The sequence below is a fragment of the Felis catus genome, chromosome C1 (assembly GCF_018350175.1).
Source record: "Felis catus isolate Fca126 chromosome C1, F.catus_Fca126_mat1.0, whole genome shotgun sequence".
In the NCBI taxonomy this organism is placed as follows: domain Eukaryota; kingdom Metazoa; phylum Chordata; class Mammalia; order Carnivora; family Felidae; genus Felis; species Felis catus.
Genome location: NC_058375.1, coordinates 43,024,366 through 43,037,101, shown reverse-complemented (window position 1 = coordinate 43,037,101; position 12,736 = coordinate 43,024,366). Strand labels below are relative to the sequence as shown.

Sequence of the window (12,736 nt, the reverse complement as noted above, 5' to 3'; positions counted from 1 at the left end):
CATTATGGATCTGTCAGGGTCCCAGCAGGAAACCCACCGCATACTCAAATTAAGATCATTTGAGGAGGGCTTAACAAGGGAATTATTTTACAGAGGCATGGATGAGATCTAATGCACTGTCCCTAACAGTGCACTGAGGGGCAGGAGCAGGGAGGAGTACTTGGTCCAGGAAGGAAAGAGGGTCACCTTCAGAGCAGTAGCCAGCTGGAGGCAACTTTGTAGAGAGGAGTCCAGAGCAAATATCCTGATCTCAGTGTCTCCCTCCCTGTGCTCAAATATTTTGCCGAATGCACCTGGAAGCCAGGAGGCTAGGGAGCCAGGCCCACTGATGTGGTTCGCGCATGGGTCAGTTTTTTGGTGTACAGAGCAGAACGGGGATGAGTGAAGAGCGAATCCAAAGTGGCTGACAGAAAATATCCAGGGCAACCACTCGGCCCCCCGAGCCCAGAGTCGGCCTTGGCTTGACACCTGGTTTCAGCAAAGGCAGTTTTGGGGAGAATTGAGCACACAGGCTCTTGAGTTCCACTTGAGTTTGTATTTAAATGTGAAGGCTGGCTCCACTGCTCATGAGCAGTGTGATCCGAGGTAAGTCAGCCCCTCTGAGCCACAATTTACTCATCTATAAAATGGAACTAATAATGAAAACATTACTTTATTCAGCAAATATTAAATAAGAGCTTGTTCTGTATCATGCATGAGCCACCTGCCGGGTACACAATGAGGCACAAGACAGACGAGCCTGCCCTCGGTGGAGCTTACAGACTAGTGGGGAAAATAGACAGTGAAATACACCAAACTACTCAAATGTGTACATAAATAAACTGATTGGGTAAGTGCTAGGAAGGAAAGATCCTGTGCTTTGAGAGATAATAACAGGGTAAGCCTACTCACAGAGGAAGGTTTTGTACTGAAGAGATGTGTAACTGAGAAGTAACCAGGGGAAGAGCGGAGGAGGCCCGAGGCTCTGTGATGGCCTGTCTGACAAAGAAGCTTAGTTCCTGCCCTGGAGGAACTAAGGAGCCCCGTGGGGAGGTGTGGGGTTTGGAAAGGTGGGGATGATGGCAGAAGAGACAATCAAAGAGGTAGGCAGGGGCCTGATGATGCAGAGCTCTGTCAGCTGTGGTAAGGATTTGGGGTTTTATTTTAAGGGCAATAGGAGAAGCCGCCGTAAAGTTTAAAAACTGGAGAGTGACAACTTGTTTCCATTTTTGAAGGCTCATTTGCCTGCTCTGTGGGGACTGGATTAGAGGGGCAGTGATGACTGCATTTGTAAGTATGTGAGGTGAAACCACTCAGCTCAGTGCCTGCCACACAAGTAGGTACTCCATAAATGGCACAGAGTAGGTACTCAATAAATGTTTAAGAAAGAAGAGAGAGAAACCCGGGACAGAGTTCTAGCTGTGTGACCCTGGGTAAGCGGTCCACTTTCTCCTCTGCACACCGGGAAAGTAAGAGAGGGTTGACAAGGGCCTTTTTTGCTTTGGCCTCTTGGACTCTGGTTAGAGCTGCCAGAAGTGGGAGAAAGGGGCTCACAGGGGTGCAACGGAGGCCGGATGAGCTCTCCGTGAATACAGGCTTCCCCAGGCTCTCAGATGAGGGGAAGCTAACGCATCTGCTACCTGTTAGATTTGATGATGGTTCCGGTGGATTTCAGAGCCCTTCCCAGTTCCCATCACGCGCAATCTTCAACATTCAGTGGGTCATTGAGTGCCGTGACATAGACAGCCCTAACCCTGTCCCCTGACAACAAGCACAATTGAGTTCTTCTTTCTTTTAGGTTCATGTATTGGTCTGACTGGGGGTACCAGGCCAAGATCGAGAAGTCTGGGCTCAATGGTGTAGACCGGCAAACGCTGGTGTCAGACAACATTGAATGGCCCAATGGAATCACCCTGGGTGAGCCCTGCCTTCCCTGGATTGGGGGCCTGTCCTACTACCTGATCCTGACCACCGTCTGGAGCTCCATGGGTTTTGTTTCTGTACCCGCTAATAGTGCCAGTGCCTGTATTTCCTGACGGTTGCCCCAGGCTGGCCTCAGTCTGAGGCCGGCCCAGAAATATGGGTAGGGAAGAGGGCACAGAGAAGCAGAGATCCTGGTTGGGGTCCCAAACTCAAGACCCCATCCTCTGTCCCCTTTCTCCTCCCCAAGATTTGCTGAACCAGCGCTTATACTGGGTAGACTCCAAGCTGCACCAACTCTCCAGCATTGACCTCAGCGGAGGCAACAGAAAGATGCTGATTTCCTCCCCTGACTTCCTGAGCCACCCTTTTGGGATAGCTGTGTTTGAGGTGAGCCCCGTGACAGGAGACGTGGCCCTATCAGGAAACTGAAGCCTAGAAAAGGCTTATTCAAACCGATCAGCTCTCTGAGACTTATCTAAATGGAGACAAAGGGATAGGGAAGCCAAATGTGTACACAATGTGTGAGCTCCCTGCAGACAAAGGCCTCGCAGGCTCTTGTCCTGTGCTCCCTTCCCAAGACCTCTTTCAGAGCCCTTCTCATGGGTAAGTTGCTAGACCATGTGTGTTTCCTCTCTGTACCCTCAGCACCTGGCACTGTAACCCCCATATACAGAAGTACCCAATAAAGGGAGAGAGGGAAGAAGGAATATACATTTCCATAAAACCTACTGTTAGAAATAGCCTGAGAGGTGCTGTTCAGTTCAGCACACTTTCACTGACCTTTGCTGGGCCCTGGGGTCACAGAAGTGAGTCGGACACCATCTCGGCCCTCGCAAAGCTCCCCAGAGGGTGAAGAGTCAAGACCCTCCTGAACCTGTGTTCTGACCCTAACAACCTTTCTCCTCGGGGAACGAGGAAGCCAGAACCAACCGAGGTCTCACACACCTATTTCTTCCCCTAAACTAATTCTGCCACCAAGGGGAGGGAAAACAAGGGGACACTGGTCTATGGTGGGCATTGGCAATATCTGCTTGGAGTGACCTCACTCAGCACTGCTCTGAAATTGTGGGCAAAGCCCCACCTTCAAGTCCAGCCCCTGCTTCGAAAGACAGGTGTGTTCAGACATGTACGTGCTTGTGTATATATGTGGCATGTACATGTATGGTGTATGTGCATACGTATACATAAATGCATCCACTTAAAATTGTGCCTTTCTCTATGTGCTCATGCTTGTGAATATGTAAATATGTATACCAATACTTAGTTAAGTGTTTATGTAGGTACAAGCGTGCCTTTGTGTGTGTAGATGAACATAGGGGTATGTGTCCAGATCTGTGCATGAGGCTGCATGGTTATACCTATAAATATGGATTTGCCTACAGATGCACCTGTAGTCTTATATGAACTAAGCACTGGATGTGTATGTGTGTATAACCAGAAGCCGTAGGACAGCCTTGCAGGGAATAAGTCCTCAGCAGCTCATACATCCCCTCCAATCTTGGTCCCAGGCCCCAGTAATGGTAACAGCTATAAAGACCCAAGCTTCGGTTTCTTCTGGACTCCAGGAAGCAGACCTAGCTCAGCATTAATGAGCAGTCTCCAGGCCAAGGCCCAGAATCAACAAATAGCCCTCTGTGACAGAAGGGAACCAGAGTATATGCCACAGACTAGAGGCGAATCTGTGGGCAGGAGAACTCAGGGGAGATGGCAGGGCAGTTCTTGTGACTGCGGTTTGGGGCCAGGCCCTCAGAGTTACACTCTAGCCTCCCATCCTCTGCATCTGTACCCTACAGGACAAGGTGTTCTGGACAGACCTGGAGAATGAGGCCATTTTCAGTGCAAATCGGCTCAATGGCCTGGAAATCTCCATCCTAGCTGAGAACCTCAATAACCCACATGACATTGTCATCTTCCATGAGCTGAAGCAGCCAAGAGGTGAGCCTTCCCTGGTCCCAGGTCCCCTGCCCTTGTCCTCTCCCTCCCCTAGGTAGGCTGCATTCACATTCGTGTAATGTAATGTCTCAGCACACCCAGAAGGTATAGCAACAGTCCCTCTCATTGGTAGAGTGCTTCGCTGTCACATATTTTCTCTCATTTCCTTCAGCTCTTGGTGAAATAAGGCCGGGCATAAAAAATATATAAAGCCCTATTTTTGCCTACAAAGAACAGGTATTACTTTTCCCATTTAACAACGGAGGAAACTGGCTCAGAGAGGCAAAATAATTTTAGCGCGTGGCACAACTGAAACCCAAACTCAGGTCTATCTGATTTCAAGAGCTCCTTCTGCCATGAAGGAACACATTGCTTCTCATTTATTATGTGTACCCATTTTGCAGTAGTGTGAGCTAACGTCTCCTAGGGCCATAGCAGTCCAGCTTGTTGGTTGGGAATAGAAGCCAGGAATCCTGCTACTAGGTTGTCCCGTCCTCTATCACTAGGATATAGTACTAAGTCTAACTGTAACTGAGGTGTGGGTGCCAGGTGACAGTGGGAAGGCACAGTGGGGAAAGGAGATAAGCTTGGTGCCTGATTCTAGACCTAGAAATTTAAGTAAGAAATAGACATGGGACGCCTGGGTGGTTCAGTCGGGTTAAGCATCCGATTTCGGCTTCAGACCATGCATGATCTCACGGTTTGTGAGGTCAAGCCCTGAATCGGGCTGTGTGCTGACAGCTCGGAGCCTGGAGCCTGCTTCAGATTCTGTGCCCCTCTCTGTCTCTCTCTCTGTCTCTCTCTGCCCCTCCCCTGCTTGTACACATACTCTCCCTCAAAAATAAATAAATAAAACATTTAAAAAGAAAAAAAAGAAATAGACGTGGCATGTGGCAGAGGGGGGAAACAGGCTTTGGAATTTGACAGACTTCAGTTTATTTATTTAAAAAAATTTTTTTAATGTTTATTCATTTTTGAGAGAAAGAGAGACAGAGGGCATGAGTGGGTGAGGGACAGAGAGAGAGAGAGAGGGAGACACAGAATCCGAAGCAGGCTCCAGGCTCTGAGCTGTCGGCACAGCCCGACACGGGGCTCGAACCTACAAACCGCGAGATCAGGACCTAAGCCAAAGTCGGACGCTCAACCGACTGAGGCACCCAGGCACCCTGATAGACCTCAGTTTAAATCCTATCTCTAAAATCCCTAGAGTTATAACTTAGACGATTTTTTTCTCTTTGAAACTGGGTGTCTTTTATCTGTCAGTCTGGGGCATACACCCACCTCTCTGAGTTGTCAGGATTGAATGAAAGTGTGGGGGTAAAACACCAGACACACTGCTGGAAGGTGCCCAGTAAAAGGAGAGAAAGCTTTTTGACCAAGCCGAGTGGGAAGGGGCTCATCCTCAGGAGAAGGGAGGAACTGGCATGCCTTACCTTTGCTCCAACTCTGTCTCTGTCTCTGTGCCATTAGCTGCAGATGCCTGTGAGCTGAGTGCCCAGCCCAATGGAGGCTGTGAGTACCTGTGCCTTCCTGCTCCTCAGATCTCCAGCCCCTCTCCCAAGTACACGTGTGCCTGTCCTGACACAATGTGGCTGGGCCCAGACATGAAGAGGTGCTACCGAGGTAAGCAGACCTACCAGGAGGGCTGGCCCCTGGCAGTGCGAGACCCCCTCCTGCTAACACCCTCCATGGGCTTCTGGGATGACATATGCTCCTGGTTTTCCTCTGTCTTTTCTGGCTACTTATTGTCTCTTCTTTACCTTCCTTGTATGCTGGTTTTCCCCAGGGTCCGTCTGAGGCTCTCTCCTCTTACTTCCAAGAAAAATGCATGTATACATACGACATTTTAAATTCAGTTTCAGGGGGTTTCTGGAACCCCTTAAAGACCTGAAATTAAGAACCCTTGACCCCTATGGCTTCAGTTACTGTTTATATGCAGGTGACTCTGAGCTTGCCTCTTCCTCACCTAGAACTTAACACAAGAAGAAGCCCTTTTGTGATATGATTGAGACTAATAGTCATGACTTCGGCCATACAAGTTTATATTCAACGTTCAGTCTTGACACAGGGCCAAGGCCTTTTGTTTGAACATAAATCTGCTGCATCATTTGGGATTTCCATGTTCCACTTTGTTTAAAGTGGAGTGAGAATTTTGACCTAGCAGGGTAGTAATATGCATGTAAAATCCTTGTAGATTTGTGTGATTTCCCCTACTCCCAATCTTTAACAGTGGTCTTCCCACACCTAATTCTATAGTCTTGCTTTAATGATTTGTCTTCATCAAATCAGTGTGTAGTATAAACCCAAAGTGCTTGGGATTCAGCTAAAGAAAAGGTCATAGTCCATTCAGGAGGTTTAGGGAAGGCTTCCCAGAAGTGGCATTTGAGCTGAGCCATGAGGATGAGTTCATAAGTATAATTCATAGAGGCAAAAAGTTAGACATAAAGCAACAAAAACTCTCTGTCCAAGTGACCTCCACGGTGTTTCCCCTCCAGCACCTCAATCTACCTCAACTACGATGTTAGCTCCTACCACAACGAGGACACTAGCCGACACTGCAAGAGCCCCTGGGACCACCGTCCACAGCCTCACCTCCCAGAACCACAGCACAGAGACACCAAGCCTGGCAGCTGTGGTCCCCAGCTCAGTTAGTGTCCCTAGGGCTCCAAGCATCAGCCCGTCTACCCCAAGCCCTGCGACCAGCAACCACTCCCAGCACTGTAAGTAAATAAGTTCTATGTTCTTTCATGATGGGGGGATATGTGGGAAGATGAGATCATATCAGAACAGAATATTGGACCTCACTGAGGAAGCAGGTGGAGGTGCCCACCTACAATTTAAAAGTCTTAGGTGCCACTAACTTGTAGAGGGTCTTGCAAGAAGCCACTTCCTATCTCTGAGCCTCAGTTTCCTCACCTACAAAGTGGGAAGAATAATTACCCTTACCCTACATGCTTCACAAGACCACTAGGACAGACAAAGAAGGCGGTGTAAACAGAAGTGCTCACGTACACAGTCTCTTCTGTCACTGGGTGTGTGTTTCATGCGTTGCTGACGTGTATGAGGGGGTGTCCCCCAGATTTGGAAACCTCAGAAGCTCTGGTCTCGGTTCTTAGCCCTCTCGGCAGGTTCCCCAGATAGTAATATCCATAACTATGGTCTGCTTGTGCCTCTTTCCAAACCCTGGCATGAAAATAAGTAAGTTTAGCACTTATTAAATCATTGGGAGCAGTAATTGTCACTGCTAGAAACGTTCTGTCTCATTGGCCAGCAAATACCTTTTTAATTGAGTCACCTGCCAGGGGGAGTTCATTTAAGATAAACCATCTTTTAAATTCTCATCCCACACGTGGCCCGGAAGCCAGGCGGCTCGGCAGCACCTTTCTCATCGGACCCATTTTGCCGGCAGAAGCTGGGTTTCCAGAGCAGAGCACTCATCTTGAAGTTTGGAGAGGCACGTGGCACCTGGGTGAATTCCAGTTCCTGTCACCTGGGGCACAGCCTCCGAGCAAAGAGTCTCCCCACTGGCTTCACGCCGCTCTGGGCTTTGCTGTGGCCGTCGGGCGCTTGCTCATGTGCAGCAAGGGGGTGGCGGCCCTTCCAAGCTGTGCTACCCCCCCTTTTCTCCCCGTAACACTTAGGTTGCCTTAGAGTAACTTGGAGAAATGGGCGCGCCGCAAGGGTGGCATCCGGGCCGTTGCCGGGACAATCGTCTGCCCTCTTGGAGCGAGTGTAGCTGGTGAAGTCCCTCTTCACACCTCAGAGGGCCGTCAGTGGATCCGAAAAAACTGCTTTGTAAACTAAAAAGTGCTATAGAGATGTTATCATGAAGACAGTTTTAAGAGTGGAAAAGATGGCACAGCATACTTTAAAAATACAGTACATTTTCTGAGCCCTTTTCAGTTTAGAACGTGCTTTTATATACCTTATTTAGGCCTCGAAACATCCCCCACCTAACCCCCACCCACTTTGAACGAGGCAAGGCTGTGCCAGGCATTGTGCTAAGTAAGGATTCTACATGAATTCTCTCACTTAATCTTCGCAGGATCCAGAGGAGGTAGGTAACTTGCCCACACCAGTAGGTAACCTGCCCAAACCCAGGAGTCTGTGCCGTTGATTCCACTCTGTTATGTCGCATCCCAATTTAATTCCTTATTGAAAATAAGCTGGCAATGCAGATGGACAAACAGACCACCGAAACAACAGAGACCAAGGAACAGATACCGGCTGGCAAAGGCAGTTGCCCCAGTCGGTCAGCAACATGGAGACCTAAGTGCTCACTCTGCCAGGCACACCCCCCAGTTTCCTACACTGTGATACTGTGGAAAGGGTAAGAGACTTGGGGCACAAGTCCTGGGTTTGGGTCCCAGCTCTGCTGGACAGTCACTCTCTCTTGAGTCCCTAGAACCCCAGTAAGACTCTGTTTCCCCATGTGTGAAAGGGAGATAACCTCTGTCCTGCTCACCTCAAGGGAGTTTTGATAGGATCTGGAAAGACTACATTGTTCGGCATTAGCCAGGATCATCACTTTGGAATGAGGGCAGGAAGCAGTTGGGCAATTCTTACAGCGTGAGGCCAGCAAGGACTTGGGTGACAGAGCATCGTTCTGCACATTTGTGTTTTGCAGATGGGAATGAAGGTGGCAAGATGGGCTCAACAGTCACTGCTGCTGTCATTGGGATCATCGTGCCCATGGGTGAGTGTGGCCCCGAGTTACTGTGGAAAAGAGAGAACCGATGCTCAGGGTCTGGGGAAAAGCACTAGAAAGGCCAAGCACTTAGCACACGGACCTGTCTCATTGACTTTTTCTGTCCCGGCAGCCTTCCCACCCACTTCCCAGTCCTATAATTTGGTTTCTTAGCTTGGCACACAAGGCCCCTCAGGACCTGACCCCAGGCAGCCCCCAGTGCACCCCTGCTCCCCACTATTCACACTCTGCATGCCAGCCATGTGAAGGCAGACTGTAAGCTCCATGGGGACAGGGCTGGAGCTTCTCTTGCTCGCTACTCTCCCCAGCTGCTCGCAGTGGCTGGCACGTGGTAGGAAATAAAGTATTTGTTGAATGAATGAGGAGAGCTGCTTGCCATTCCTTTAGCAGATCATGCTATTTTGCTTTCTTTCTGTTTGGTTTTCAACAAACGTTTATCAAGCAGCTGCGAGGTACCAGCCTCTGTGAGGTGGAAGGGAGGTGATTAAAAATGACTAAAACGTGGTTCTTGTCCTCCAAAAGTTTAGTCTTGTCGGAGAGATACACCTAACAGATAATTTTGATTATGTCAGGGGAAGTCCTAAAACAAAGCCATATGTGGTCCAGTGGAAGTGCTGAAGAAGTGCTTAACTTGGAATCGGTAGGGAAGGTTTCCTAGTGGAAATGATAATGTGAGCTGAGTCAGCCAAATGAAGAAGAATCCAGAGCAACCTGAGCAGTGATAACAGCATGAAGTAAAACCAGCACCGGGAAATAGCATGGGGAGGGGAGAGAGTGGGTTTGGAACTAGAAGTTCGATATGGCCACAATATACCATTTAAACCTCACGGAGAACCACGGAGGCCGATTTATTCTCTCGCCTCCCGCTGTTCACATAGCATCCTGAATATGCCGTGTCTTATATCAGTCTCATCTCTTGGTGGGATCTTTGAATTGCAACTGTCCATTCGCAAGTTGATCTCCCTGGCTTGCCCACAAGCACCTCAGGGACAGGGACTTTGCCCATTTATCCTGGGAGTCCTCAGTATGGTGGTGAGCCAGTGAGTGAATGTTTTAAAAACTTCTACTCTGGGCAAGGGACTGTGCCAAGTGCCAAGGGCCCAGGGAAGAAAAAGATAAAAAAGACTTTAAGAGCTTTCGGTCTTTAGTCAGACTTAGTCATAGAAAGTGATACAAGAGAGGTGTTAACACGTATCACAATGTGCTGTAATAGAAGCGCGATGCCCGGCAGAGGAGAGGGGATGGTACTTCTGGAGAAGATGCCATTTGAATTGGCCTTGAAAGTCTTCAACACTAAAGATGATGGAGAGACTACTTCAGGCCGATTTGGAGTAGAGTGAGTGGAAAATACTCTGAAGGTTGCTTAGTGAAAGAGAAATCAAGCCCTTTCCTGACATTCTGTTCTATAGAAGGGCTTGTATATGCGCCTTCCCTGATACAATACACTCTGATATGATTAATATTTTTAATTTCTGCTCATCTGAGAGGTTAAAGATGAATATTCTTTCCCTGATATTTCCCTATGAGGTAGAGTATCCTTTCATAAGCTTAATGGCCATGATGAATACTAAACCTTTGTAATACATGTGACAAATATTTTCTCCCATACTGCCTCTTGATTTATAAATGTGTTCGTGGTATCTTTTGCCATGCATAAACTTAAAAATTTTAAGTATCAGATCTGTTCATCGTTTGTGTTATGACTTCCGGGTTTTGTGTTTTACATAGGAAGGTCTGCCTCACTATAAATTATTAAAATATCTCCCTATACATTCTTCTGCTAAACATTGTTTTATATTTAGATAGCAATCCATTTGGAATTTATTATAGAGTATGGTGTGAGGTAGAGACTGAACTATTTTTTTTTTCTATAGGCCTGTTTAGTTTTCCCAAGACCCTCATTGAATAATTCATCCTTCTGACTTGAACTGTCATCTTTATATTAAACTACATGGCTCTCTAGACTTTGATCTGCTGCTAGCCTCTTTATTCTCTGTTCCTACGTACCAGAAGAACAACTCCGTGCTGTGCTTTAGCTTCTAATAGGGCATCGTTATTCTTGCAATATTTTCTTAGCTGTTTTTTCCAACTTCTCTTCTAGATGAACTTTAGAATCATCTTTATAAAAACTATGGTGGAATCGTATGCTTTGGATATATAAATTGATATGGGGAGAATTCATGTTTTTACAATATTGAAGCTTCCCATCCAGGAACTTAACACATCTCCCTATTTATTTGAGTCTTTTGTGTCCTTTTATAAAATTTTGTAGATCATATAGGAGTTGCACATTTCCTGCTAGGTTATTCCAGGTATTTTATGGTTTTTGTTGGGCTGCTGTGAATGTGTTCGGTTCTTCTTCCATTCCATTTTCGAATTGGTTATTGCTCATTAATAAGAAAGCTGTTGACTTTTTGTTAATTTTTTAAAAAGCTTTATTCATTTTGAGAGAGAGAGAGCATGAGCAAGGGAGAGGTAGAGAGAGAGAGAAAATCTCAAGCCCAGGGTTTGATCCCATGAGACATGAGACCATGACCTGAGCCAAAACCAGGAGCTGGATGTTTATCTGACTGAGTCACCCCAGCACCCCTTATATGAACTGTTGATGAACTAAAGTTATTTATAATAGTTTTTCATCTGCTTTTCTAAGATTTTCTAAGCATACAAAACTGATAAGTTTGGTGTTCCCCCTTTCCCCTGTGTGTACCCTTCAATTCTTTATCTGTTCTTACTGCATAGATAGGTCTCTGGGATAATAAATACTAGCAATGGTAACAGGTATCCTTGCCTTGTTCCTATCTTTAATGGGTCTTGATTATTACAGTCTAACTGAAGTAAAACCCCCCTCTCTAGCGTCCTGGATGCTGCCATCAGCCTCCACTTGAATGCTCATGGTGATTGTCTACTCTCTTATGAAGCTGCTTGCGCCCGTTTTGCCCAGCTCTGTTTGAGAAGTTCCTCCTTTACTCATTAATATATTCATCGATTCCAACTCAGAGCTTGTGTTTTCCCGCTGTGTCCCCCTCTAGAGATGCTTCTCTTCTTGCAGAGTCCCAGCTTTGGGAAGAAACACCCCACCCCCACCATCCACCCTCCATTGGAGGAGAGAATGGTTTTCTCAGAGAAATCCAAGGAAGCAGCAGCATTAGGACAAAGGTGTGGTGAAGAAATTCACTCGTTCACTCAGTACATGTTGCTGAGCAAGGCACCAGGCATAGAGAGATAAAGAAGACACAGTCCCTGCCCACAAAGAGCACAATCTAGTTGGGGGTACAGATATATAAAGTATAGTACCATAGGCTCGGAACACACATGAGAGAGCAACTGACTCTTCCTTGAGAAGTTGAGAAGACTTCACATTTGAGCTGGATCTCAAGGGATGAGTAGTTAATAAAGGAAGAGATAGGAGAAGGGCTTCCAAGCAGCAGAAGAACACAGCACAACGGCCTGAGCAACAAGGGGCAGGAAAGTTAGAGAGGCGGCGAGAAGTGTACTGACGTTTGAGCAGTGGGCTAGAGCCTGCTGGAAGTTCAGTGTAATGTGTCCCTTCCTCCAGCGGTAATAGCCCTGCTGTGCATGAGTGGCTACCTGATCTGGAGAAACTGGAAGCGGAAGAACACCAAAAGCATGAATTTTGACAACCCAGTGTACAGGAAAACAACAGAAGAAGAAGAAGAAGATGAGCTCCACATAGGGAGGACTGCTCAGATCGGCCATGTCTATCCTGCAGTAAGTATCCCTTGCTGGAAGAATTCCTTCCTTCCTTACATCCTTCCCTCTCTTCCCCCCTTCCTCACCCCTCCTTCCTCCCCTTCCTCCCCTTCCTTCCTTCCTTCCTTCCTTCCTTCCTTCCTTCCTTCCTTCCTTCCTTCCAACTTTATCAAGAACCTACCATGTGCCAGGCACTCCTCTAGGCCCTGGGGACACAGAAATGCTGGGACAGGTGTTTGGGGTAGAAGTGTATAAGGGCCACCTTATAGCTAGAGGCCCTTCTTTAGGGTAAAGAAGCCAAATGTCTTTCTTTCTGCTGAGTACATTTTCAGAACCTTTGGCCTGGAAGGGTAACTGTGGCCGTGCAATTCAAATGTATTTGTTTCAACAAACACTGTATGCTGGCCGTGAGCCAAGCACCACACTGGATGTGACATGTTCACAAGTAAGAAAGGAACGTACTCTCTTCCAAGTTGCTGGTGG

The 12,736-nt window shown here is 47.3% G+C and overlaps 1 protein-coding gene across 10 annotated transcripts in view; it reads left to right on the top strand.

Moving 5' to 3' along the window:
* Positions 1–12,736, top strand: part of LRP8 (LDL receptor related protein 8) — an 80,184-nt gene that overhangs the window by 59,843 nt on the left and 7,605 nt on the right. For all 10 annotated transcript variants that reach the window (XM_023258708.2, XM_023258707.2, XM_023258706.2 and 7 more), the window contains 7 exons: positions 1,778–1,896; positions 2,150–2,289; positions 3,696–3,837; positions 5,305–5,457; positions 6,330–6,554; positions 8,462–8,530; positions 12,099–12,271. In XM_023258708.2, coding sequence (XP_023114476.1) covers positions 1,778–1,896; positions 2,150–2,289; positions 3,696–3,837; positions 5,305–5,457; positions 6,330–6,554; positions 8,462–8,530; positions 12,099–12,271 — 1,021 coding nt within the window. The remainder of the gene's footprint in view (positions 1–1,777; positions 1,897–2,149; positions 2,290–3,695; positions 3,838–5,304; positions 5,458–6,329; positions 6,555–8,461; positions 8,531–12,098; positions 12,272–12,736) is intronic.